This window comes from Rhinatrema bivittatum, chromosome 1 (genome assembly GCF_901001135.1).
Source record: "Rhinatrema bivittatum chromosome 1, aRhiBiv1.1, whole genome shotgun sequence".
NCBI classification, from domain to species: domain Eukaryota; kingdom Metazoa; phylum Chordata; class Amphibia; order Gymnophiona; family Rhinatrematidae; genus Rhinatrema; species Rhinatrema bivittatum.
Window position 1 is genome coordinate 479,811,115 of NC_042615.1, and position 27,920 is coordinate 479,839,034.

At 41.5% G+C, this 27,920-nt stretch overlaps 1 protein-coding gene across 1 annotated transcript in view; it reads right to left on the reverse strand.

The window, feature by feature from the left end:
• The window catches only part of FOCAD (focadhesin), a 788,759-nt gene that overhangs the window by 356,014 nt on the left and 404,825 nt on the right, over nucleotides 1–27,920 (reverse strand). The window contains exons 19-21 of the mRNA XM_029606912.1: nucleotides 22,707–22,833; nucleotides 10,920–11,108; nucleotides 7,334–7,455 (exon numbers count right to left, since the gene is read on the reverse strand). Of these exons, the coding sequence (XP_029462772.1) occupies nucleotides 7,334–7,455; nucleotides 10,920–11,108; nucleotides 22,707–22,833 (438 nt within the window). The remainder of the gene's footprint in view (nucleotides 1–7,333; nucleotides 7,456–10,919; nucleotides 11,109–22,706; nucleotides 22,834–27,920) is intronic.

Consider the following 27,920-nt stretch of genomic DNA (forward strand, 5'->3'; position numbering starts at 1 on the left):
CCAAGAGATCTAGGCTTTTTAAAAATAGTCTAGGGACAACCACACTGGTATTGGTAGCTATTTAGAATATTACAATGTTTTTTTTTACTTAGACATGGAAAGGGTAAGGTGCTGGGTATCAAATAAGCAGAGGATTGCGTAAACTCATCTTCCTAAGATAGTAGAACACAAAAGAGGATGACAACAAAATCTTTCCTGGATAAGGAGCCACATCTTACAAGCAGCCATGCTCTATGGTTGGCAGCTGAGAGAGATCCTTGCACTGTGGACAGGAATATCTGGGCAGACTGGATGGGCCAGTTGGTCTTCTACTACGTTATTATGCACATTCCTGGTAATATCCAGGCTATGCAGTTACCAGAATAGGTTTGGGAAACCCTGCTAGCAGAATTACCTTTGCTTTGCTCTTGCTGACCTGTGCTAATATTTGCCGCTGCTTGACCTATAGCGTAAAAATAACAGAACTGATTAGTTCCAAACTTGGTCAAAAGCATTTTTAGCTATCACATGATCGTTTCTATAGCAAATAAAGAATCATGTGAGCTTCATGTTGAGAACACACTGTCTGATCAGCATGCCCCACTGGGAACAAAATCTTTTTGAACACTTCCATATTTAGCTCTGATTTTCCTAGTTTAAGGGACATTATGCTCAGCAAGTCTGCTTGTACATTCAGGCTGAATACAGTGGGAACTGCTGAGACACTGAACAAATTGGTCTCTGCCCATATCATTATCTCAAATGTATCCTACAGCATTTCAATATTCCTTATGCCTACTCCTTGTCCAGAAAGTTTACTGATACCAGATAATCTGATTTGATTCTCATGACTGTTCTGGATTATATCTTGGAATACTAACATGGACAGGAACACTGCTCTCATTTCTAGGGGGTTCATTTGGAGATGAACCCCCTAGACCCTGTTAAAAAAAACCTGATGCAGGAGGGTGGTTCTCACCCCATTTGGCTTGCATCTGTAGTTATCTGGCTCCACTAAGAGGAACTTTTGCTTGTCCAAATTTTCCTAGACAGACACCAAGCACAATACTTTCTGGCTTCATAGGGCAAAGTCAGCTACAACTACAGAACATGTCTTGTCAGGTATTGTGGAGCTTCCCTCCAAAGGTGGGCATGAAATGCAGAGGAGGCCAGAGGTCTTGATAAGCAATGGCTCGAGAAGCAACCTCACCATGCACAGTGCCCTTGGCAGTGCCTTCATCCAACACTATGACTATTCCCCAAGGGTTGAACCTACAGGTGTAGGCTGCAGCTAGGATTTTTGTTTGTGGATTATCTGAGGGTGCAGGAAGGTTACGGCTTTTGGTCTAGGCATGGATAAGGAATCTAGTGAGGATCTGACATCGATCATGAATCAGAAGTCAGGCATTGAGCAGGAATCAAGGGCCAGTCAGACAGCCTTTCCACAGGAAAGGCCTCAGAAGACTATTTGGACCCTCAAGAATGTGTCAAGCAGGGTCTCCTTATATACAGCTTTCAATCAAGGTTGGTCCAATTGGGAGCTTCTAGGGGCATTGACTGCCCTTGCCAGGAAGACTAGGTAATTACTACCAAGGAGTTCCAAGATCAGCCACTCCTTTGGTTATTTCTGAAAGTCTGCACCTTGAACTCCAAGGGACACCAGTTCAAGATCCACTAATCCTTATAGAATACCCACTCTCTGAATGGCCCCTCCTGGGGCCCAAGGTCTGGGTTTGTCCAGTGTTTTTTGTAGAAACAAGCTAATAGTCTGTCAGCATCTACAAGTTCTGCTGGCTCTAAGCTATGATTCTCTGGACTGTAGCCTTTCCAGTCAATAAGATACATTCAAGGACAGCTGCACTATCTTGTAGCCAGGATTTAACAACAATGAATTCTTCTTGACCCCAGACTGAAACTGAGTTTGGAGGGAGGTACTGACATCCTGGAAAACGGTTTGACTTATACTGCTTCAGAAGGGCAACACAAAACACTAGGTGGCCATGCAGGTTGGTAGGGAGTTGTACTTTGAAGGCTATGGGGTTAAGGAATAAAACATATTTTTGATCCAGCTTTGCCATGGGCTTTTCACATTGCAAGTGGTGACCCAGACTTTGTCCTTAACAGCAGACTGCAGATTCTGTCTCCATTACCTGTCTGTGAACCTTTTCTGGGCTTCTTTGGCTTTTTCTAATTTCCCACAAATTTGGGTATACAAATTTCCAAGATATTTAGCAAGTCAACAGCTGCAGGAACAGAGGACTAACCAGTTTCTTGTGAATAGAAACATGAATGGAGGCCTTGGTTGGTGAAGAACGATGAGGTCTTAATGAATGAGTGTTTGGAGTGGGACCAGAATACCAGCATCATTTACATAGCGATTTTCCAGAGCAGGTGGCTTGCGAAACACCGTAAGCCTCCACATCTGAAGTAAGTAACTGTAAGGGTGCTAAGCAAGAAATATGATGACCTCATGGGCATGTATGTGTAGTCATGCTGCCATGGGAGACGACAGGAAGACCAAGTGAGTGATGAGCACTTGGAGCTGTGAGGATCCCTGGTCCTGAGTTGAGGAGCTGAGCATCCAGGACCAGTGAGGGCGGCAGGAGTCAAGTTGGGGAGCAATCTGGAGGCAGTCTTCAATGCTGACCACACCATTGGAACACATCAGCACAGAACATAAGAAATTACCATGCTTGGTCAGACCAAGGGTACATCAAGCCCAGCATCCTGTTTCCAACAAAGGCCAAACCAGGCCACAAGAACCTGGCAAGTACCCAAACACCAAGAAGATCCCATGCTATTGATAGGGAATAGCCACTGCTATTAATTGTAAGTCAACTTGATTAATAGCAGTTAATGAACTTCTCCTCCAAGAACTTATCCAAACCTTTTTTGAACCTAGCTACACTAACTACACTAACCACATCCTCTGGAAACAAATTCCAGAGCTTAATTGTGCACTGAGTGAAAAAGAATTTTCTCCGATTAGTGTTAAATGTACTACTTGCTAAATTCATGGAGTGTCCCCCTTGTCCTTCTATTATCCGAAAGTGTAAATAACCGATTCACATCTACTCGTTCAAGACCTCTCATGATTTTAAAGACCTCTATCATATCCCCCCTCAGCTATCTCTTCTCCAAGCTGAAAAGCCCTAAGCTCTTCAGCCTTTCCTCAAAGGGGAGCTGTTCCATCCCCTTTATCATTTTGGTTGCCCTTCTCTGTACCTTCTCCATCGCAACTGTATCTTTTTTGAGATGCGGTGACCAGAATTGCACACAGCATTCAAGGTGAGATCTCACCATGGAGCGAGTCCACCATCTATGATCGCTGAGCAACAGAGCAGTCTGATAGCCAGAGTCAGCAGGAGGAGCCGAGATCACAAAACAGGCCGGTAATGATAACTGCCTGGGGAAGCGACAAGCCATCCGACAAAGGATTCAAGTGGGCACATGGCTCTTAGGATGGACTCAGCCAGAGATTAAAAATAGAAAAAAAAACAAAGAGGGTGGCAGGCACCAAGGCGGAGGGCCTAGTACGTCAGTGATGGCAGAAGATATGAAGCCGCATTGCAGGATCAACCCAGATGTATCAAGCAGGCCAGACCAAAGGGAGCAAGAAGAAATTGTGACAAAAAGAGGTTCTCCAAAGATTAAAAGGGTCGAAAGGAAACAAAAAGTACAGGCTGGGGTAATGACTGTTACCAAAAGGGAGGCTGTTTGGGGAGGGTGGGCTGGCCTCAGCCCAATACCTGGGGTTAGTGGATGCGAAGAAGATCCACTGGCTAAGTATGTTTGCCCATTGTAGACAGCCAGATATCAGTGGCCAGGTGGGGCTACTGGGTATCCAATAAATCAAGGTTTTCCAAGGACACAGTGAGGATCGGAAGTGGGATGGGTACCAAACATGCTTTTGCAGCAGTTCCAGCCCCTCATCCACAATGGGAACCCCAGTGCCCACACCCATTATGACAGTATTAGCTCTGCCACAGGAAATGGCATGGCGACTTCGGGTGTCCCAATATACCTGGGTTTCCCTGGAACTTACCCATGCCACCCCTCATGCTTGGGCCCATTGGTTTGTCCTTGTGCTCGGTCATAAAGCGGTGTGCAAGTGTGTTCACAAGGAAAGGATATCTCTGCGAGTACTCAGAGTGGTTGGGGGAAGGGCTGGCTGATTTCTCATGCGGAGGCTACCCTGATGCAAATTGATCCTTATATCTGCTGAAATGGTTTCCTCACACTTGTAATAGAGCTTGGTACAAGTTACCTGTGAGACATCTGATTCAAGCGAAGAGGCAAGGCCCAAGTCGCCAGCAGGGCTGAACACAAGTGAGACAGGGAATGGAATAGTGAATCCAAGGGACAATATTCTGAAGGCTGAGTTGGCCAGGGATCCAGATGGTCGCATTCAACCCACAGAGAACTTCTGGCCCAGAAAGGAAAACGTAAAGAAAGGGTAAACATAAGAACAGGTTAGGGTCTAGCTCCTAGCTCCTCTGATAGTAATCCATCCTGGCCCTCAGTGGATGTGGCCAAGGCTACAAGAGGACCCCCAGCACATACTATTTTATCACAACTGTGGGAAAGTATTCCCAAGTCACTTTGTAAGAATATCAGAAAGCGAACATATTTAAACATACTTAAGATTATGGAAAGGAGGAGAAAGAGAGGTGGCAAGAAGAATAAAAAGGAGATGGTTGCCATTTCTAAGAGAAGAGTCCTGAGAAACACAATTTACTGGATAAGGGCCTCTCTCAGAATGATGAGTGTGGTTGTTCAGGAGGACCCTTCCTATTGTGGCCCCATGTTGAGCTATGCCGATACCATTCTTGAAGCCTATAAAGATTATGAGGATTGGGCATGGCTAAACTATAATGAGCGTTTTAGGGACAAAATGGAAGAGAACCATTTTATGTCCTAGAGTACTCGAGACATTGGGTTGTGGTTAAAGTAAATGGCCAATAAGGCAAGTGATATGGGATCGCAAAGCCAACCTCCAAAAAAAAAAAAAAAGTTGCAGCAGCTCAGGGAGCCGGGCACGTGCAAGGGAACAACAATATATGCTGGCAATACAATAAATTGTCTTGTAGCATTCAGGACTGTAGGTTCAAGCATGCTTGGTTCCATGTTTCTTGCACCACCCTGCGAACAAGGGCACGAAGAGCACCACAAAAGCATGTACTGGCAAATCAAAATGAGTCCCCTATCTTCCAAAAGAACATTTTAGCCATTATGTTCTGCCTGGCTTGATAGTTATCCAAGATACAGAGAAGCAAAAAAAAAAAAAAATAGCGGAGGGTTTCAGGGATGGGTTTATAATTCCCTTTCAAAGGACTATTAGCAATAACAAATCCACCATCTGTGGTACAGCATCCAGAGGTTGTTCATCTAAAAACTGATGCAGAACTGGCACTGGGCAGGATGGCAGGTCCATTTACCAAGGGGATGATGCTAGCACCTTTGGCAGTTGTACCAAAGAGCGAGCAGGTAAATTTAGGATTATAGAGAATTTGTCCTCCCTGCATGGAGAATCCGTGAATGATCACCTGCCACAAGAGGAATGCATGATGTAGTATGCTTCATTAGATGGTGCAATAGCTGTGATGAGGGAATGTGGATAAGCGGCTTTAATAGCTAAAACAGATATTGAGTCTGCCTTCAGAATATTGCCTGTGAATCCATGCAGCTTCCCATTACTGAGATTCCAGTTTCAAGGGCAGTATTATTTTGAAAAGTGCATGCCAGTGTGGGGTTCTGTTTCATGCTCTTTCTTCAAGTTATTCAGTTCCTTTTTGCATTGCGTCATGGCACCATGTCCCAATGCAAAATCATTCATTCAATGGATGATTTCTGTACTCATGGGGCCTGGGGAAGCAGACACATCTGCCCACTTCTTACATGAGTTTCAAACAGTTGCCAAAGCACATGGAAAAAAGAGAGGGCCCTTCCACCATGATTTGTTTTTTTGGGTATTGAGCTTAACTTGGCTGAGATGGTATCCAGATTACTGACTGACAAGCTGAGCAAGCTTGTGATGTATGTATATTTATTTATTGTTGTATACTGCATCAGACTACAGATTTGTGTGGCACCATTTTAAAATAAAGAAATACAATAGTCTCCTCATGATCAACCTTCTTATGAGTATGTTAAATATAAATTTATATCCTTTACTTTTGTTTGAAGCTACACGGTGAAACCATGAATGTCCACAAGCTCACTGCTTGCTGTCCGATCATAAATCAAAACAGAAAGCAAGCATCAAAGACTCTGCTTTGCTAAGCAGCGTCAAGCCTCACTCTGCTACTCCCACCATTCTGTGCCCCAACTATGCGAATGAATTGTTCCAGAAACCCCATTTCCCCTAAAATACTGAGTGTAAGGACTAAAATTCACATGCATAGACAAGTAGTGGTGTTATATCTTGCCTGCCTCTCTGAAATATATTTCTCTTTAGAGGATGCTTGAGAATCTGATTTGTGAGTCTCCTGTCAAAACACTTAACCGAAATGAAATGGAGACTTTTGCCTTCTGTGTGCTCTAAATGAATCCATTTTTATCAACCTGAATGTGAACTATCTTTAGAATAATAGGTCCCAAAGTTTGAAAAAAAAAAAATAAACGGAAGCTACTGCTGTAAAAAGAGTAAAGGTTCTTTTCAAGTTTAGGTACTGAAAATCAAAGTTGTGCAGTCTCCTTGCTTTCCTTTATCCCATGACTTTCCCCTTCCTTAATCTTACAAATTTATATACGTATGCTAATTCAGAAAAAGTAAATGTGACAGCTATATTACTTTATCATGTTTGCAGTTTTGTAAATAATTTGTTTAGTAATTTAAGAATCAACACTTTTTTTTATAAGAAATATAAGAGCAATCTGTAGATTCCAGGCTGTTGACTGCACAGCTATTTTTCCACCTTACTGTGGCAAGAATGAAAAACATGCATGATCCTGCCACTTGCTTTGGTTTACTGAAAGCAGGATCTCACCCTCTAGAGTCCGGAAAACAAACTGTCACTCTCTAACTTTTACTCAGGCAACCCCTGGCAAACTAACACCATCAAACTTTCAACATATCTTAATTGGCTATCTGGAAACTTGGTAGAGGGATGGTCAATTAAGGAACACCAGGATGTGGTCTCTCACAATCAGTTTCCCCTCAAATCAATGGTGACAACCTACATCAAAACCATGAGACACCAAAGCAAGATAGCAGTTCTTTATGACTGGCCGCACACACAGTTTATCAGCGTAAACTAGTAATAAAAAGCTAATGAAGCCCACCCGTTCTCAATATGTATGGATAATTCTCATTTTTAAGACATATAAGGAGTTCTGCACTATAAGCCCATACCTCGTGTATGAGCGCTGTCAGCATCTGTTGATAACTGCGCCCTCTACTGGCAAGAAATCGGTTTATTGGTCTGCCATCTCTGTCCATCTGGATTGGCAAGTCATAGCACAGAAGCATACCAGCTGTCCAACAAACAGAAGATATAAATGTTAAAGACAGCAAAATAAAGCTCAAATGGCCATACAGCAAACATTTCTCCAAGTGCATTGCAGTTGCTGAAAAGCTACAGTCATGGATAGCCTTCGGTAGCTATCAGGCAGCTCCATTACTTTACATGGAGCTCTCTGCAGACTTTCCACTGCCATTTGCAGGTGGCAACCATATTTTGTCAGGAACTTGTATCTTTTTAAGCAAAGCAGGATGTGCTCCAAGTATCTATTCTGTACAATTTAAAAAAAATGTTCAACAGTGAACTATAAAAACAGGGTTCAATTTGAACATTCTTTAATATTTCAGCCCTCCAGCCAGCCAGAAGTCACAGATTTTGCTAATGTCTGGACTCCATTATGACAAGGCTGGCACTGTTCTTTCTCATCACAGAAGTTGTGTAACTAGTCTGGGAAGCAGGAGGTGCAATGGAGAAAACAGGTGATAAGGGAACAGATAAAGCATATAAGCATCATGACTGATTTGTGAAGAGGGACTTCCTGTCCAGAAAACTAGGTGGTAATGTGATTTCAGGTGTTTAACTGCAAACCATAGGTTAATTATCCTCTTTACCACTCACGTCTCCTTTCTACACTCAAACGATGAGGTTGTAAAGTCTTTGTGGTAGGAATATAAGAACTATGTGAATCATCCTCTACAGAACTGTAAAGTGCTGAGAAAACGTTTGTGAACCCCAAGTAAAATAACGAGAATTGCAAGTTCTTTCCATTATAACCTTGTTTAATTGAAACCAGTCTTTTCTTATGCAATAAAAAGGATATACATTAAACAATTCCCTGTTTCTTGAGACTCAATACTATACAAAGAAGGAACAATGAGGCTGATATGCAAAAGCCATTTAGACGAGTAAAAGTTATCTGTCTAAATGGCTATGAGGCTAACTCCGATATTCCAAGTTAGCTGCTTAACCAATGTGGCTAACTCTGATCAGCCCATAGGGCTGTCCTAAAGTTAGCCGGTTAGACATAACTGGCTAACTTTAAGATAGCCGGGGATATTCAGTGGCACAGCTGTGCTGATGAACAATCCCGTTAAGTTATCTGGATAGCTATATCCGACTAACTTAACTAGCCGCTCCGCAGCTGAATATCGGCCCCAATAAGACTAATTCAGAATCAGCATGTGTGAAATACTAGGTGAATCCCTAGTTTCCTTGGCACAATTGACTAATTAGAATTAGGTGCTTAAATAATTGGGTAACAAGTAAACTATCCTGCAGGGTGAGAGTGATGGAAACACCTTGCAGGAAGGACTTGAGGCTGGAATGACTGGTTTCTAGGTGAGTTTTGGGTTGGGGGAGATTTTTTTTTTATTGGAAGCAGGGTAGGATGAGATGGTTTTGGCTTTGTAATTTGGTATTAAGTTTGTTATGCTGTGATTTTATTATTTTGTACACCATGTTGGGCAGGTCATGGGATCTGGTTCTGCAGTATGTAAGAAATAAATGGAAAGGGATGGGCAAGGTTACAAGAATATTTCTAAACATTTAAGAATTCATCCATCCAACGTCAGACAGAGGATCTGCAAATGGAAAAATCTGAAGGTTACAGTGACTCCATTTAGGATTGGTTATCCTTGCCAAGACTAAACTGGAAGATCATTCATGAAGCCACAGAGAACCCCAGACTAATAACTAAAGGTCTGCAGGTCTCTCTTGCTGTGGCTGTTATGAGGGTTCATGCATCAACCACCAGAAAAAACTGAATGGAAATGGTGGTCATGGGAGGATAGCTAAAATACTGACTCTGAAAAGAGTATTGCTGCCCACCTCTGGTTCATCAAAGAGCATTGGGATGATCTACAAGTCTTCCGGATGGCTTGTTCTCACTGATGGAATCATGAATTGTGCTTTAAATCAAAAACATTCTAGAGAAGAATGTCAGGCCATCCGTCTGTGAGTAGAAGTGGGTCATGAAGCAAGACAATGGCTTTAAACATTCAAGTAAATCTCTTACAGAAAGTCTGAAGAAGAGATTTCCTATTTTGAATTGGCCAAGTCAGTCCTAACCTAAATCCTGTTGTGAAACTAGCTGTTCATGCACAGAAGCCCTCAAATGTCACAGAGTTGAAAAAGTTCTGTATAGAAGAATGGGCAAAAATTCCTCAAGTTTGATGTAAGAGACTGATCAACAGTTACGAGAAATGTTTAGTTGAAGTGATTGATGCTCAACAAGGTGCCAGTTACTGAATGAAGGGTTCACATACTTTTTCACACAAGGATACTTATTTTTTATCTTTTTGTTGAATAAATAATCAAAATATATCCTTTTTGTATCAGTTATGAGTTATTTATTCAATGGAGTTATCTTTCTTACTTACCAGGATTAGGATCTAATCATATTTTGAGTATAAACTAGAGACAATAAAATAGACAATCCTAAGATGTTCACAAACTCTCTCAGAACTCTAGTACTCAGAATTAATATCAAATCATAGGCCTCATTCACTAAGCATTTTTCCCATAGACACTGACTAGAAGAAAAGTCTACGTGAATCAGGACCCATACTTTGGAGGGAAATAAATTCAGAAAACAGGTATACAGATATCTAAAAATTCCCTGCCCTGCCCCCCACGCTCCATTTAAATTCTGTCCAGGTAACTCATTACATGCACAAAATTTAACAGGATAAAAAAAGGAGGCAGTGATGGCACATTCCAAGGACAGGACTGGTGAGCATTAATATTCAGAACTATCTGGATGAAGTTATCCGGGGAAGTCTGCTCATGCCAGAAGGCTGTCCTAAAAATTCACCCAAATAGGTAACGTTTACTTTAGCTGGGTTAATTTAGCAGAAAGCGTATCTAGTGAAGCTACCAGAGTAAATATCCAGATAACTTTCCTACTTCACAGCTTACTCAATATGGACATCACATTTGCCAAGGCTCTTTTTACAGCTTTGATTCTCATCCTGTGAGCTGGGAGCTACACTGAAGAAAAAGGAGGTAGGTGCTGCTACAACCAGCATCATTTATAAACAGCAGCATGCTGCAAAATCATCAAATGTCTACAAAAGCCAGCAGTTCAGCATTTCTCAGCCAAACAGGATTCCAACATGCCCTATAATTTGATATTTCAGAAACATTCATAAAGCTAATAGATAGCTAATCTGGTAACATATTTCTGACATTTGGACTGTAAAAAAATAAAGCTTCCAAAGATGGAGAAAATTAAAAAATATATAATAATCATTAACAATGGGTAAACTGAGGCACAGGGAAAATTAAGCAGCAAAAGGGAGATGCAAATTCACATGCCAGGGTTCTTCTGAACTCAAAGTTCAATGTTTTTACCAGAGGAAGGTAACTTTATTTATCTCTTATAAGAAATATGCTGCTATACAATAACCCTTTCTAGGGAAGATGTGCATAATTTTACATTTTTGCCTTGCTATTTGATGATGCTATTGGGACAATTACCTGCCAATCCAGGCTTCAGGCCCGGCTGCTTGTTCTTCTCATACATTTTCAACATAAAATTTGGGACTCCAGCTACAGTCTTCCCTTGATCTGAACGTGTAGAGCATCCTCTCAGTGCAGTATGATACACTCCACGGGGCATGTTAGCCATCTCCTGCTTCACAAGTGATGCTTCAAACTCTCTGAATGCTGGAAGAAGAGGAGATAGTGCTCTAGTGGAGGTGTTGAGTAATAATTAGAGCTTCAAGGCAGTTATAGAGTGCAATGTATGAGCAAAACCCTTACTTGCAAAAGGCTTCATTTACCATAGATTAAAATGGTATGAGGATAAGAGAAAGCTTAGATCTGCAGGGAAACATTTTTTGCAATTGCCGCCTAATAAGATATTTCTCCACTCTAGATTGTTCAATAGGTTATTTTCAGCAGCGATTCCAAGTTTGTAGAATGCTTTACCACCTTCTTTAAAAGCTGAAAATAATCTGCTGAAATTCCATAAATCATTAAAAACTTGGTTTATGTCATCTGGTAGCAGTGTATCAATTTAGAAGTGTGGGTAAGCCACTGAGCTATTTAAACTGGATCTGTGTGAGAGTATCTTTGATAGGCTACAGTATTGTTTTATGTTGTCTTGTTTTACTTATTGTTTAATGTTATTTTTGTACATTGCTTTGGGCAATTTTTTAATCTGTAAAGCAATTAAGAAATAAAGATAGGTAAATAAAAGAGAAATTGCCTTAGTAAGCAGGATCTTAAACTGTCAGGGTCAGATATTTATTAGCATTAACAGCAGAATGGTACTGGTAAGGTTTCTAAAGATTTTTTTAATTTTTTAAACTGCTCAAGTTTTCATTTTTTATTTCTAATAGTTCATATAATGGTACTTAACCAAATTCCTTGTAATATGAGGTTAGTATAAGATCCAACCACACCGCATTTTAACTGCATCCATCCTTATATGGTTCTATTTCTTCCACTGTAGATACTTGTTTGGAAACCATGTCCCCAAGTAGTACAGAATCTGTAAAGGAATAAAATAGGACATATTCCCAGCCATGTGTCTGCAAGTGCTATACAACTCTTTGCCTTGCCATGATGGTTTCCTGAAATTAGGAGATTCTAATCAATAAATTGTCAAGGTATGATTGCATAAAAGTCCCCTGCTGTTGCAGCATTTCTACCAGGATCTTGGTAAAGAAACCTCAGTGCTGAAGCTAAGTAATATGGTAAGACTGCAGTAAAAGCAAAACTGCTCACCTGCAACAGGTGTTCTCCAGAGACAGCAGATCCAGGAAGCTCTCTCAGAGGTCAGAAAGACTGAGAAGGTCTTTCTGAGCATGCACAGACCTTCCTGCACAACCAATGCTTTCCATGTCTCCTCAGTCTTTGAAGCAAACTGACCTTCAACTCCAAGGGAAGGAGGGTGGAATTGTGTGCCTGATTTGTCCTCCTGCCTATGGAGAACACATGCTGAAAGTGAGCAACGTTGCTTTCTCCAAGAATAAGAACTATCAACCACACAAGTGGGGACTCCCAAGCTGAGGGTTGCATGAAAATAATTATTACAATTTTACTTTACTGAAAAAACATGCAACTTGTATTATACCAGAGAGAGGGAAGAGCTGAAGGAATCAGTTCAATAAGCTCTTTAGAACTACCTATACAAAACTGCTATCTTGATGCAAAGCTTTTTCTAGGCAAAAATGAACAGGAAATATATGTTTGGAAGTCCAACTGGCAGCCATGCATATATCTTCAATAGAGGCAGAGTGAAGATGTGCTAAGCAAGCTGCTGTAGCCCTGACTTGATGGGCTTTTACTTTACTTTGGAGATGGAGTCTTGATTAATTATAGCAGAAGGAGAAGCAATCAGACTGCCAAAATCAAAGGGTTCTCTTTGTAACTGACAAACCTTGATCGACTGGGTTGAAAACAACAAGGGGTTGTGAAGACTTTTCGTATGAGTTTGTCTTTGTAAGCCTGTTCACCCTTACTGGTGTGTGGTCTTGGAAAAAATGTTGGTAAGACAATAGATTGATTTAAATGAAACTGAAAGAGAATTTTTGGTAGAAATTTAGAATGTATTGAAAACTACTTGATTACTCACCGGGCAGATGTAACTCTTGTTAAAACTTTCAAAGAGAGAAACTTAAATTTCTCCTTTTGCCAAAGGTTCAAATGGCAGTTTAATGAGCCAGAACTACAATTAAATCCCAGGAAATAGGAGGATTTTTTTGGAGGTTTATGATGATTCAGCCTTTTCATGTACCTGGCAACCGTAAGTTGATGAGAAATAAGACCACAGAAATTTTTATGGTATAGCAATGAAGTGAATTCTGATCTAGCAGGTCTTCAATCCTGAATGAGAAAGGTTTAAGAGATATAGAAGTAACATGGGAACAGGACCTGTAAATGGGTCTTCTTATAAAGTAGTGCCCAAGAGGGTGAACCTTATCCATTTGTAGCTATACGATTGAGTATTTTCTAGATGCACAGAGGCTTTTGCCCACTTCAGAAGGCAATTATAGAGAAGATGCTAGTTTGCTTACAAAATCCATGTAGTTAGAGCCAAAGACTGAAAATTGAGATGTAGAAGATTCCCATAACACTGTGTGATCAGGGATGGGAACATGTATAATCTTACCAGAATTTGAACAAGGAGGCATTATAGCCATGGAAACCAAACCTGACAAGGCCAAAAATGTACTATCAAAATCATGACCCTCCTCTTTTCTTAACTACTAAAATACTTTGGATATAAGAGGAACTGGGGAATGAAAATAGTTAGATAAAACTGAGAAAGTGTCTACTACCAAAATGTTCTCCATTAATATCCTGTGGCAGTACGTGGGAACTTTGTTTTTTAATGGCATTGCAAACAGATCTATGATCAAAGTGCCTCTGAGATGGAACAGTTACTGGGCTACTCAATTGTCTGACTATTCATGTAACTATAAGTGGCGGCTCAATATGGCCATCTGGTTTTCTGTCTCAGAACTAGCTTGAAGAAAAATGTGTCCATTTCCAAATGTTGCAGGCTTCCTGACAAAGACTGAAAAAGCCTATCCCTCCCGGTTTGTTTATATATGTAGCATTGCTACTTAGTTGTCTCGGTTAAAAGATTATTTTATTCTGTAGCCAAGGAGAAAAGAATGCTCTTAAAAAGTTTCAGATTTAGCCTTGCGGCTTGAACTGAACCAGGCACTGATGAGGGGCCTCTGGGCATAGCCTCACCCATCCCTAACCCTCCTGATTGTGAGCCTGACATAGCTGTGGAAAACTCAGTATTAGCTGAGAAGTCTGTCCAGTCATATTGCCCACTGTCAAGGCAGTTGCTGAACAAAATAGCACCATAGGAAAGGGATGCTTTTGGAGCCCCCCCTTCATTTTCAAGCTCGTTTAGTCACAGGCTTGCAGGCTGATTCAAAAGAATATCCCTTCAGCCCTTGGGGGTGTTGAGGATTTTCTGTGCTACCCAGGCATGGCATCTGGACTAAGGTATTTAAAAGAGGATAGGGATAAGCAGGTAAGTACACATCATTCACTATTGCGTGTGAATAAGGATTTACTAGCTTTCTCACATTTGAACATTTGGTTGTAAAACACTGATAAGGCAGGCAAAATGAGAATTTGAAAATAAGCTGGCTGTAGAGGCAAACTCATAATAAAAACTTTAAAAATATATATCTGAAACAGGAAGTCTGCGAGGGAATCGGTTGGACCGTTAGATGACCAAGAGGTTAAAGGGGCACTTAGGGAAGACAAAGGCATAGCAAAAAGATTAAAAAATGTTTTTGCTTTGATCTTTACTGAAGAAGTTGGGGAGCTACCCATTATGGAAATGGTACTTAATGGTGATGATTCAGAAGAATTGAAACAAATCATGGCAAACTTGAAAGATGTGATGGAGCAAATTGACAAACTAAAGAGTAGCAAATTGCAGACCTATTACTAGTAATTTATAACCTATCATTAAAATCATCTATTGTACCTGAAGACTAGAGAGTGCCAATGTACCGCCAATCTTCAAAGAAGGCTCTAGGGATGATATGGGAAACTGTAGATTGATGAACCTGACTTCAGTGCTGGGAAAAATCATAAACACTATTCTAAAAAATAAAATCACAGAATATAAGGAAACAGTTTAATGGGGTACAGTCAGAATGGATTTACACAAGGGAAAGTCTTGCCTCACCAATCTACTATATTTTTTTCAAGGGGTTAATAAACATGTGGATAATGGTGAGCCAATGGTTATAGTATATTTGGATTTTCAGAAGGTGATGGACAACGACACGCATGAGAAACTCCTGAGAAAATTAAAAATTCAGGGGATAAGAGGCAATGTCCTAATGTGGATTGTAAACTGGTTAAAAAATAGGAAACAGCGTAGGAATAAATGGTCAGTTTCTCAGTAAAGAAAGGTAAACAGTGGGATGCCTCAGGGATCTCTACTGGGACAGGTGCATTTTAATATGTTTATAAATGATCTGGAAAAAGGAATGACAAGTGAGGTGATCAAATCTGCAGGTGACAAAATTATTCCGAGTTGTTAAATCACAAGCGGATTGTGAAAAATTGCAGGAGGACCTTGCGAGACTGGGAATCCAAATGGCAGATGAAATTAATGTAGAGAAGTGAAAAGTGATGCACACAGGTAAAAATAGGCTACACTGTAGCTATATGATGTTAGCTTCCATTTTAGGAGTTACAACCCAGGAAAAGGGATTACAACCCAGCATCACTGTGGACAATACTTTAAAATTCTCGGTTCAGTGTGTAGCAGCAGTCAAAAAAGCAAACAAAATATTAGGAATTATTAGGAAAAGAATGGAGATTAAAATGGAGAATATCATAATACCTTTATATTGCTCCATGGTGACATGGCACTTCAATTACTATGTGCAATTTTGGTCGTTGCATCTCAAAGTTGAACTGGAAAAGGTTCAGAGAAGAGCAACCAAAATGATAAAGGGGATGGAACGGTTCCCTATGAGGAAAAGCTAAAGAGGTTAGGGCTGTTCATCTTGGAGAAAAGATGGCCGAGGTAGGATATGATAGAGGTCTACAAAATCACGAGTGGAGTAGAACAAGTAAATGTAAATCAGTTATTTACTCTTTCCAAAAAAAAAAAATACAAAAACTAGGAGACACTCCTTGAAGTTAAGTAGTACATTTAAAACAAATTGGACAAATTTCTTTTTCACTAAATGCTCAATTAAGCTCTGGAATTCATTACCGGAGGACGTGGTAAAGGCAGTTAGCATAGATGACTTTAAAAAGGTTTGGGCAAGCTCCTGGAGGACAAGTCCATAAACTGTTATTAACCAGGTAGACTTGGGGAAAGCCACTACTTATCCCTGGGCGTTATCAGCAGCATGGGATTTATCTATTTGGGATCTTGCCAGGTACTTGTGATCTGGATTGATCACTGTTGGAAACTGGATACTGGGTTTGAAGTACCTTCGGTCTGACCCTGTATGGCAATTCTTTTGTTGTGTTTTCCCCTATGCACTAGCTTTTTTTTTTAGTTGTTAGGTTTACAATCAATTGATAGTTTAGAGCAATATATTTTTGTTCAGCCATGACAAAAGGGGACGTAAAATGTGTTTCCAGGATCGATCTCTCCAAGTGGAGGATCAGTTGTCATCATTTTAAAATAGGCCCATTACGTATGTTTAAGACCTTGGTCTGCAAGTGCAGCCTTCCTGCCTCCTGTCAGGGTCTAATTAAAGTGCAACAGTAGCTATGCTCCAATGAAAGAAAACTGAGGACCTAACATATGTTCCCTGAATTACAATCTGTAAATAAATATCCAAGGTAGTCAAAAATATGATTTCCCTTACTGGACAACCAAAGATGAGATCCAATACAGTTCAATATAGTCCAATGCAGCCTTGTTCAGCATAAGCCTTAAACACTTGGTAGACATTGTGCTAACAGAGAACTCCCTGCTGGCTAGAATTTAAAACAGCTGAGTGAACAGGGTGGGTTTACCTTATAGCCAATGAGTACCTAACTGGGCATAACCCAGCCCATAATACCTGGGAAAATAATGCTACTATGTCCCCAATTCTCCACAGATAGAACAGATCTCTCGGCAGAGCTCCAGCCCACTCAGTGGCTCAAAACCTCAAATGTCCTTACACCTCCCCCTCTTTTGAATCCTGTTACCCTGCTGTGTGCATTTACTATGAATATGAAATTATTTTAGTAACCTTTGAAGGTATCTCCCTCCAAACCATGCACTGCACAGTGTCTGTCTGCTTTCTCCTAGTTTAAAAGAAGCTCTGGCTCCTTTTAAAAGGTTAGCACCAGCGGCCTGGTTCCACTCCAGTTAAGGTGGAGTCCATCCTTTTGGAATAGGCTCCCACTTCCCCAAAATGTTGCCCAATTCCTAACAAAACTAAAGCCCTCTTCCATACACCATCGTCTCAAACACTTATTGAGACTCCAGAGCTCTGCCTGCCTCTGGGATCCCATGCGTAGGACAGAAAGCATTTCAGAGAATGTTATCCTAGAGTTTCTGGTTTTCAACTTTCTACCTGAAAGCCTAAATCTGACTTCCAGAACCTCCCTCCCACACCTTCCTATGTTGTTGGTACCCACCTGTAACACGACAGTCAGTTCCTCTCCAGAAAATAAGGTCTGCAACCTTCATACCAGGCAGGCAAGTTACCAAGTGATCCTCACATCCTCCAGCCACTCAACTATCCATATTCCTAATGACTGAATCACCAGCTAGGATGGCTGACCTAGCCTTTCCCTCCTGGGCATAAACCCTTGGAAACCCATCCTCTGAGCATTACCTGGTGAGCAGGTCCTAGCTACAGGATCACTTCCTGATACACCAAGTTGATGCTCTCCATCCAGGTGACCTTGCTCCTCCAAGGCAGGACAAGGGCTGCCAGACTGGAGTTGGGACTTGGCTACTATGTCCCTGAAGGTCTCCTTTATGTAGCTTTCTGTCTTTCTCAGATCCTCCAGGTCTGTGATTCTAGACTCAAGAGATTGGACTCATTCTTTGACAGACAGGAACTCTTTGCACCGGGCACACACATACAACCTCTCACCAATTGGTAGATAATCAAATATATGGCATTCTGTACATAAGACTGGAAGGCCCCCATCTTGCTGCTAGACTGTCTGCATCTTAATATTGTTGTGTTCTCATTTAATTTAGATTGCTAATGGAGTAGGGATCTATAAACTAAAGTTATTTAAATTTATATGGTGTATTTAATGTTAATTTAGCAAAGGCCTGCAAGGGAACAATTAATTTATTAATAAGGGCTAGGTCACTCCCCTGTTTTAGATAAATCCATGATTGATTTTTAGTGTAAAAATGTCTTTTAAATGGGATAGGAGTCTATAAATCAAAGAATCTGCTTAGGGGTGGGTGGAAGAGAAAGAAAGACACTTAGAATTACTTACCTTTCTTTCCTTTTCATCAGGCACACACACTTAGAAAGAGAAATTACTACTTACTTGATCATTTCCTTTTCTTTAGGACAGTCAGATGAATCCAGAACACGTGAGTTATGCGCATCCTCGAGCAGATGGAGACGGAGCAAATTGACGTCACAATACATACAGTTTTTTGCTTAATCGACTCTTCGTTCGCTAAGTGTCTCTCTTGTTAACAGCTGCTAACACTACCCCTAGTATTATCCACTGTTTTCCCAGTTCTATGTAACGCTTGTTGCAATATTGTGTTCCACTGTAAACCGATATGATATGTATCTTGCCACATGAATGTCGGTATAGAAAAGTTCAAAATAAATAAATAAATACATATACCCCTGCAGTGACATCAGCCTGACAGTAATCTCTTCAAAAGCAACTGTGGACAGACTAGCAAAACTTGATTAAACAGATAACCATTTCAATACTCAGTTAATAGGCAACACTGAGCTCAGAGACCTCCATCAGCAGGTGGAGCTGTATTGAATAGTCCGGAGACTTCCGGTTCCATCAAGACAGTAAGGAGCGCTGAAGAGGATGCAAAATAAATGGAATATTGCCCCATATTTTGTTGAGACGTGGGCACTGGAAACCTCAGCCCTCAGACTAAGGAGCCTTGCCAATGTACCCTCCACTGTCTGCTTCTTCTGCAGGGAGTAGCAGGAAGACTCCATGAACACATCCTGAGGAACACTGTGAAACTCCATCGCATATCCTTCCTGTTTCACCTCCAGGATCCATTGATTCAATGTGATTTTGACCTACCTCTGATAATAGAGAGAGAGGCATCCCCCTGTCTCATGTTCTCAGGGGTAAGTGAGCTAACCTTCATTGGGAGGCTCCACTACCAAAGCCTGCGTCCCTTCTGGGTTGGCTGGGATGAAAGAACTGAGACCTATCAAAGGGTTGAGTCCTCTGAAAAATCACTCCTCTATAGGGTCAAAAACACTTGGATCCTCTAGCACGACCTCTCATGGTAAAGGAGCATAGCGTCTGCTTCTTATCCTCCAGTAAACAAGGAACCAGTGATTCGCCCCACTTACTGGCCAGTTTCTCAACTCACTCCCAAATAAAAGCGAGCCTTTAATGGGCAATTTGGTGAGGTTAGTCTTGGAGGTTGCATTGGTCATAACTGACGCCTGGCCACCAATATCGCAGCCACCCCTCTGGCTGAAGTGCAGACCAGATCACAGCCTGCATCTGCCAAGAAGGCAGCAGCTGGTTCCATAATTGCCCTGGAGTTCACCCCAGAGTCATAGACCTCTTGGGAGAGAAGCAAACAAGAGTGATCCAAGGAACAACAAGAAGTGATTTGCAAGGTCATTGCCACTGCTTCAAACGATTGCTTAAGGATTGTCTCAATCCTATCATGAGGCCGCTCCTCCTTCCACGGGAATAGTGGTCCACATGGAAACTGCACACCCAAGTGCATCCACTTTCAGAAAACAGAAACACTCCCTTACCACTGGATCCAAGGTATACAGGCCTTCCAAAAACCGACCCCCTTTGAAACTAGCCTCTGGGGTGCCCCACTCAAGATTAATCAATCTTGAATAGCCTTCATCACAGGGGAAGGAAACAAGAGGCTTTATGAAAGGAAACCAAAATGGGATTTCTCTGTGGCTTGGATATGGAATTTGTCCCAGGAACCCCAGGCATTTTCAAGGTCTGGGAAATCAGAGCTGGTAGTTCATCTCTATGAAAGAACCGTAGCATAATCCTATATGATTCTATCCTGGAGGAATCTTATCATCCTCAAGCGAATAAGGATCGGTGTCATCATCCGTGCCATCCGTATCTCTATCAGGCAGTCCCGCTGCTGCTCTAGGAGTATTCTGGCGCTTAACATTAAGTCCAGGCAAAGTTCTGACCTGCGAGACTGCCCTGGGAGCATTGGACAGGGCTGATGACTATGCCTACAGAAAGGATTGCAATCCCTGGAAAAATCTACCCACGAAACTGTAGAAATATCCAGACCAGGAAGTACCTGAGGTGTACTCACTGAGGTACTTTCCCCTGCTGAAGAACCAGTTAGGGGAGTCCCAAATTCAGGCACTCCACCTGAAACGTCTTTACCCAGGCCTACATCCAGCTGGGAAGAACCAAGCTTAGTTAAATCACAGGAAGAAAATTCTCCCTGACCCTCCAAACAGCGCTGGCACAAGTCAGTGGACACTCCTGGCTAAGATGCCCGAATATGATAGGCAGTAGAAAGAGAAAGGCGCTTAGGTTTCTTAGATATAGGCGCCATTATGTCGGCAGCACGCTGATCAGGGACCGGAAAGCATGCATCTAGCTTTCTTTGTTTTTTTTATTTTAAGGTATCCAACAATTCAAGGCTTCCAAAACGTAGGCATTCAACACTTAGGCATCTCACACCTAGGAGTCCCTAGGATAGGTGCCATAAAAAATTAAGCACACAGCAACATAACTTCTGCACACAGGTAAGCGGACAGCCACTTAAGGCACTGCTTAACTTGGGTGCACAGACTACTAGGCCTGTCTAAGCATCCAAAAACTGGATGCACAACCTGGACGCATAACTAGACGCACACACTGAACTGACAATCCTGTAGAGAGCAGACTAAGAAAGCACGTGAAACGCTGTTGAGGCCCATCACGCGGCATGCAGTGAAAAAGCCTCACAGTAGGGCCTAGCCTACAGAGGCTGCTCAACCCGCCAGGCTGCCCAATGTCCCTCAACCTCCCAGAGAGTGGGATGAACATCAGAACAACGCGCTGAGCACAGAGACCAGGGGAAGGAGGAAGCCCTATAACAAAAAACCTTCCTTCTCTGTCTCTGTATTTTTTTTTAAACTCACCTGAGCTCAGCCTTACCTGGCTGAGTACAAAGATGTTTTCTGGCTGCGGGAGGAGGAGGGAGGAGAGTGCATATGGTGTCACCTCCATGCTTGGCTTCCTGTACCCGCTGCCTTTCAGCTGCTTAACAGCTGAGTTCACATTGGCTGAAAAACCAGCTACGGGACCAAGGCACTCATCTGAGGGTCTACAGAAATCACCTCAGGAATTCTCATCTGGGTAGGGACCTTTTGGTATCACCACAGGAGAGTGAGGCAAATTTATTTTCTTTATTTCTCCTTTTTCAAATCAAAGCAATCCCGAGTAGGGAGATGCACATCCACTATCTGCTGTAGACGGAGAACACTGGCAAGCTGATGTCACTGCAGGGATGTATATATACTGTTACGTCAGTTTGCTCCATCTCCATCCTTCTCTCACCCTCCACAGCCAATCCCTCACCACCTGACCCAACCTTCAAACTCCTCCTGCATCTGATTTCCTTCCTTCAAACAACTCTTCCTCCAAACATCTCCCTGGCCAGGTTCAGCAGCAACATTTTCTTTTAAGCCCTGGGATAAAAGATGGATGATAACTGATGGGAAGAGAAGGCAGGATGATGACAGAGGCAGCATTTTCTCTTGGGAAGGTTCTGCCCTGGATGAAGGGTGAGAGGAAGTGGCAAGTGGCAGTAGAATTAGTAATGAAATTAAGCATGGGGCTTGTGAGCTCATAGGTGCTGCAGTGGTCCCAATACCTCCTCGGGTAGGGCTTCCCGTTACCACAGAGACTCACACAAGGGTAGTACCACTGCAGAGCCTGTGGGTGCATGCTGGCTCACAGGCCTTACACTGACATTTATTTATTTGAAAGATTGTATAAATTGCTAATTACAAATATATGTTCTAAGCGTTGTGCAAAGGTACAGAAAAACCAATACTAAAACAGCTTAATTAAGAGATGACAACAATGACCACAAAAAAGGACAAGACACATTTCTGAACCCAGTATTATATGAAAACACCAGTAATCACTAAAAGATTCAATAAACAAATGAGACTTCCACAACCAATGCTACTGCTGCCACCTGAGGCACTTGTGATCCCCAACTGCAGGTTCTGTGACCTCACAGTTTGGAAGCCCTGTTACACTTTGTTCTGCAGGAATTCGCTTTGATATCTGTGGATCAGATTACAGAGAATCTGTAGGGGAAATTTTGCCTTCCATCAATTCTTACAGATCAAGCACCTTGTAATACAATTTAGCACAATGCGGTTCACCATGACTGGACTAGAAACAACTCTTAGATGTAGGAGGATACAAGCTGGGGGAAGAGGGGAAAGCACAGCAACAGACAGATCATTCATCTTCATGTCACATTGCTCTTGCTTATACAGACAGAGCAATCAATTCACAATGCTTTACTTCTACCCCAAATCACCACAAGATTATATGGGCACAGATGTCAAAGCAAAGAATCTGATGGACCACCTGGCTGTAAAGTCTAATTTACAGCACTGAACTTACCAGGTAAAACAGCAGGGGCTGTGAGCAACATGAGTTTCACGTATGAGGAACCTGGTACAGAGAGATCCACTTCTCTCTCTTCTTCTTCTATGTCAGCCTCTTCTGGTGGAGGTACTTCAGGTCTTGCCTATGGGAAGAAATAGCCAGCAAAAAATAAATAAACAAACAAACAAACTTTTAGATTGAGTTGAATATTTCAGTACATCAATTTCGTGTCAAAAGGGACTGGAGGTTTCAATGGGGGAAGTTATCCCAAAGTTGCACTCAAAACATTTGAAAATTATCAGAGGTTTGTTTAAAAGAAGGGTGTGCAGGCAGTAAAAGGAACAAGTGGAACGGCTTAAGGGCCATGGAAGCAAATCCTATTTTTAAAAGGCTGGTGCTAACACTCATTTACAGGCCACTCATTTGTAATATCAATGCCTTGTTTTAAAATGTATTGCGGCATCAGATAGTGGCCTTGCTTTTTTTATAAAGCACAATGATTACACAATACACCCCACCCTCTCTGAGAACCCACAGGTTCTGACACCAGAAACCTGCTACAATTCACAGCTAAAGTAGAGCATTTAAAGCAATTAAAACTAATGCAAAGTCATGATTTTGTTGGGTTTTTTTTTTTAATAGCTACGTTATTTTCTTAAACCTGCAAGTCCCCTAAACTAATTGCACCTTGATTTTGAAAGTGCCTCAGTTTAGGACCCCTACCTTGGGTCACAAGCAATTTGCTCAAAGTATAACCCAGTAATTTAGGGTCTATTATTTTAAATACCACACAACCTGACCTCTCTAAAATGACTAAAAAGAAAAAAGTCAGAATTAAAAAAAACCCTTGGGGGAATGGTGATTTGTAGAAAACGTGAATATCAACGGACTGAGAAAGCTAACTTGCTTACCTGTAACAGATGATCTCTGTAGACTGCAGGACTAATCAGCCACACAACTGGGTGATGTAATCTGACAGCAAAGATAGAAAAGCTCTCCCAGAACTCAGAAAAGCTTCCTCAGCAGACCCTTCATGTGCAGCTGCCATTGTGCAAGTCTCTTCTGCCTTTATACCTTCAACCCTAGAGGAGGAGAGAGGGGTTGTGTGGCTGATTTGTGCTGCTGTCACCCATTACAGTTAAGCAACTTAAGCTTTCTCCACGGACAAGCAAGAAAGATATCAACCATGCACACCAGAGCTCCCAAGCTGAGAGTTGCATGTGAATATCTGCAATGTTTTTATATCATTAGTGAATCATGCAACTGCACTGTGTTACAGGATGGAGGGAGAGTTCAAGGAATTAATTAAATAACTCTTGGGAACTGCTTGGCTAAAACTTCTGCCTTGGCATAAAGCATCTTCCAGTAAGAAATGAGCAGCGACACGATGGATGTTTATTATTTTATTACAATGATTTATTTCTCGCTCTCCTACTCGAGTTCTTAGAGCTAAGTACAAAATTACTGAATGGGTTACATCTGTGACGCAGAGAAGATACAGCACAAAGTATGATATATATAGGAGATGAAGGGCGGGAACTTTGGGTAAGAAATCAAGAAAACATTACAAAATATGAAGGGGTAGATGAGAGGTTTACATCTGCGGGACAGAAGGCATAGAGCACTTAAATACAGTAACTAGCATAAAATAAAGGGAACGGACAGAGAGGGCTGAATAATAAATATAGGAGCATAGCAGATGAGAGGTTTGCGAACTGTAGGACAGTGAGGACAAAATTAGTAGTTACTGGAAGAGGTGGAAAAGGGGGCAGGGAGGCATGACTTATAAATTAAGGAGACACTGAACCACACAACAGTATTCTGACAGGGATCTGAGGCAGAGATGGATTCAAAAGTTTGCCACCCCTAGGCCCTGTTGCTACTGTTGCGCCCCCTCTTCCACCCGCACCCCCCCCCCCCCCCAACTCCTGGGTAAGGTCAGGCAACAGGGGGGCAGGAAGTGCAAGGCACAGTCCCATTGTTTGCTGTGGAAGCTCAAGCATAGATTCTATGGCAAAAAACGGGAAAAATCTAAAGCACACCGGCAAACATTTCCATCTTTCGTATTATAAAAATGTAATTTTACAACCTTGCTTGTATCTAAACAATTTATTTTTTTTATTGGGTGAAGAAAAGGGATCTTAAGTATCAATACAGGAATGAGATCTCAGCGATGGGCAAAAGAGAAGGAGAGGGTGAGAGGACCAGGGATGGGGAGAAGAAATGAGGAGGACTAGGAATGGGGTGAAGAGAAGGTGAAAGGACTGGAACAAGGGTTGATGGGATGAGGATAAAAGGGGTATAACTCAGGAGTAATCTAAGGAAATATTTATTTTCAGAGAGGGTGGATGAATGCATGGAACAGTGGAGGTGGTAGAAACAAGAATATTATCTGAATTCAAGAAAGGATGGGATAATAATAGGGAATCTCTGAAGGAATAGTAAGGATTGTGGAGCTGAATTGCTACTGTGGACTGGCAAAATAGATAGACCACCTGGTTTTTTTCTGCCTTCATGTTTATATTTTTCTGGGCTGCTGATTTCAGATTTTATTGTAAGGGGTATGAGCATCAGTTTTAGGATATCAAGTGGGGCATGGGAGGTGTTTAGAGTTAGTACCTTGGTTTTGCTGAGGTTCAGTAAGCTGGTTGGTGGTTACCCAGATCCATAATTTCTGAAAGGCAGCTGTTTTTTTTGTTTCAATGTCTTTAGTAGAGCCCAGTGACATCAAAAGTTGAATGTCATCTGCAGAGACAAAGCACTGGAGTTCAGACTGATATCATCAATGAGAGATCTGAGATAGATACTGAAAAGTGTGGAAGAGAGGACAGATCCCTGTGGGACACCACACAACAGGGTTTGGAGCATGAGTTGTCGTCACCCATGACAAATTGTGTTCTTCCTGTTAGAAAGGATGGAAACCAGTTCAGGGCAAAGCCCCCGATGCCAGTGTCAAATAGTCTATTTTTTAGCATGTCATTGCTGATAGTGTCAAAAGCAGCAAAGAAATCAAGTAGGTGTCAGAGGTTCTGAAGAAGGTATCAAGAAAAGCCAAGAGGACTGTCTTAGTACTGTGGCCTTTCTTGAAGCATATTTGGTAGTTGCCCAGAGTGCGCTGTTCATCCAGTACAGTTTAGGATGGAATCCTATCTTTTTAAATATTTTGGCTAGCAGTATGGGGCTTGAAATGTAGCTGTCCAATATCTTGGAGGTGAAGGGATGATTTCTTGAGGAGTGGGAAGACAGCTGAATTTTTTCTTTAGATTGGCTGGTATAACATGTCAGTTAAGGAGCAGTTTTTACCAGTTAGGTAATATAGCTTGAGAAGCAAAGTTTGGCAGGGCAGAGGTCAACTGACCTAGATAATGACTTGGGTCAGAAAGGATCTTTATGATCTGATCCTCTGAAAATTCCTTGGAAATGTAGGCTGGTTGCTGGTAATGTCATGATGGGATAGAAAGAGGTTGGTAAGTTTCAATGATGGCTTGTTGAGTATATTGGAGCTTGAGTTGTCTAAATCTAGCAAAGTTTTAAAATTTTGTTCACAAAGTGGCATGCAAAGTTTTCACATTTGTTGTTGGAGAATGATGGGGTGCTACATTTAGTGTCCAAATGGAGGAGGCCATTGTGAAACTTGTGCAGTTCTTGGCATGTGCTATGAGTATTGAGAAGATATGTGCTAGCTGCATTTCTTCCAGTGAAGAGTGTAGCCTATTTTTAGCCAGTCTTTCTAGGAGTCTTCTTTCTTGTTGCATGGCATATAGTTTGGTGGTGAATCAGGACAGTGATTTATCTCTTTTAGGGACACAGGTTTTTCTTGAGGTTAGTTTGGCTAAGAGCTTTAATACTTCTGGTGTTCCAGTGTTGAATCATGTCTGCTGCAGGTCAGGGGGGAGGCAAGGGAATCCTCAGAAGGTGGTTGGGTCAGTGTCTACTCCACCTCCTCGAGTCTCTATTGTATGCTCCCAAGGTGCAAAGGACCCGATGGCAGCTGGTAGATATCTTCTATATAAGCAGAGTAAAGATGGGCTAAGGAGGCTGCCATAGTCCTGACTTGATTGGTTTTCATCTTACTTTGAAGATGTTGTTCTGCTTGACTGCAAAAATAAGAGATGCAATCACAAATCCAAGTTGAAAGACCTTTTTATAACTCAAAAACCCTGTTTGACTGGGTTGATGGAGATGAATAGTTTTGAAGACTTTCTTTATGACTTGTTTTCCCAATTAAAACAATAAAGCTCTTCTGCAGTCCAACTCAGGCTTGCAACTCACTTACTCTCTAGGTGGAAGTAACTGCTATCAAAAAAAATCTTCCAAGAAAATAGTTTAAATTCTGCTGTCACCAAAGGCTTGAATGGTGCTTTCATGAGTTGAGCTAGGGTTTCATGGAGATCCCAAGCAGCAGAAGGATCTTTAATTGGGTTAGGTCTTTTATTAATCTAATAATCAGTAGATTGAAGAATGATGGGAACTCCTCCTAACTTTTTGAGGTATGCTGCTATAGCATTGAAATGAACTCTGACGGAGACAGTTTTCAACCCTGAATAAGGTAGGCTTAGGATGTATTGAAGTAAAAGGGGGAAAGGAGGTCTTGATTGAAACAGAACACTAGATAGAAAATCGCTTCCATTTGAAATGGTAAGATCTTATAGTAGAGTATTTTTTTGAAGCTAGAAGAATCTTGCTGACTTCAGTAAACAATTGCTGACTTTCAAAATCCATGTAGTCAATGCCAAAGATTGAAAGTTAGGATGAAGATTCCAATTGCACTGAGTGATTAGGGATGAAAATATTCTCAAACTTATTGTATGCTGAGCAGCTATGCATTGAAGATATGAAAACCAAATTTGACATGACCAAAAAGAGCTATCAAAGTCATTATACCCTTCACTTTCCTTAACTTTGTATTGTCTTGGCTATAAACGGAATTGGAAAGAATGCATATAAAAGGTCCTTAATTCAGAGAGATAAATATAAGGCACATTATTTGGGAAACTTCCCATTTCAAAATCTTGAAAACTTCTTGAAAAAGACTAAAAGAGACTAATCCTTCTTTTTAGTTGATATAGAATACAGGTACAGGTTATCTGTTTTGATCAATATGAGTTTTAAACATGGATTGAATACTTTTAGAACACTTAAGACTGCTCTGAGCTCTAAGTGATTTATATCATATCATATCCCCCCTCAGCCATCTCTTCTCCAAGCTGAACAACCCTAACCTCTTCA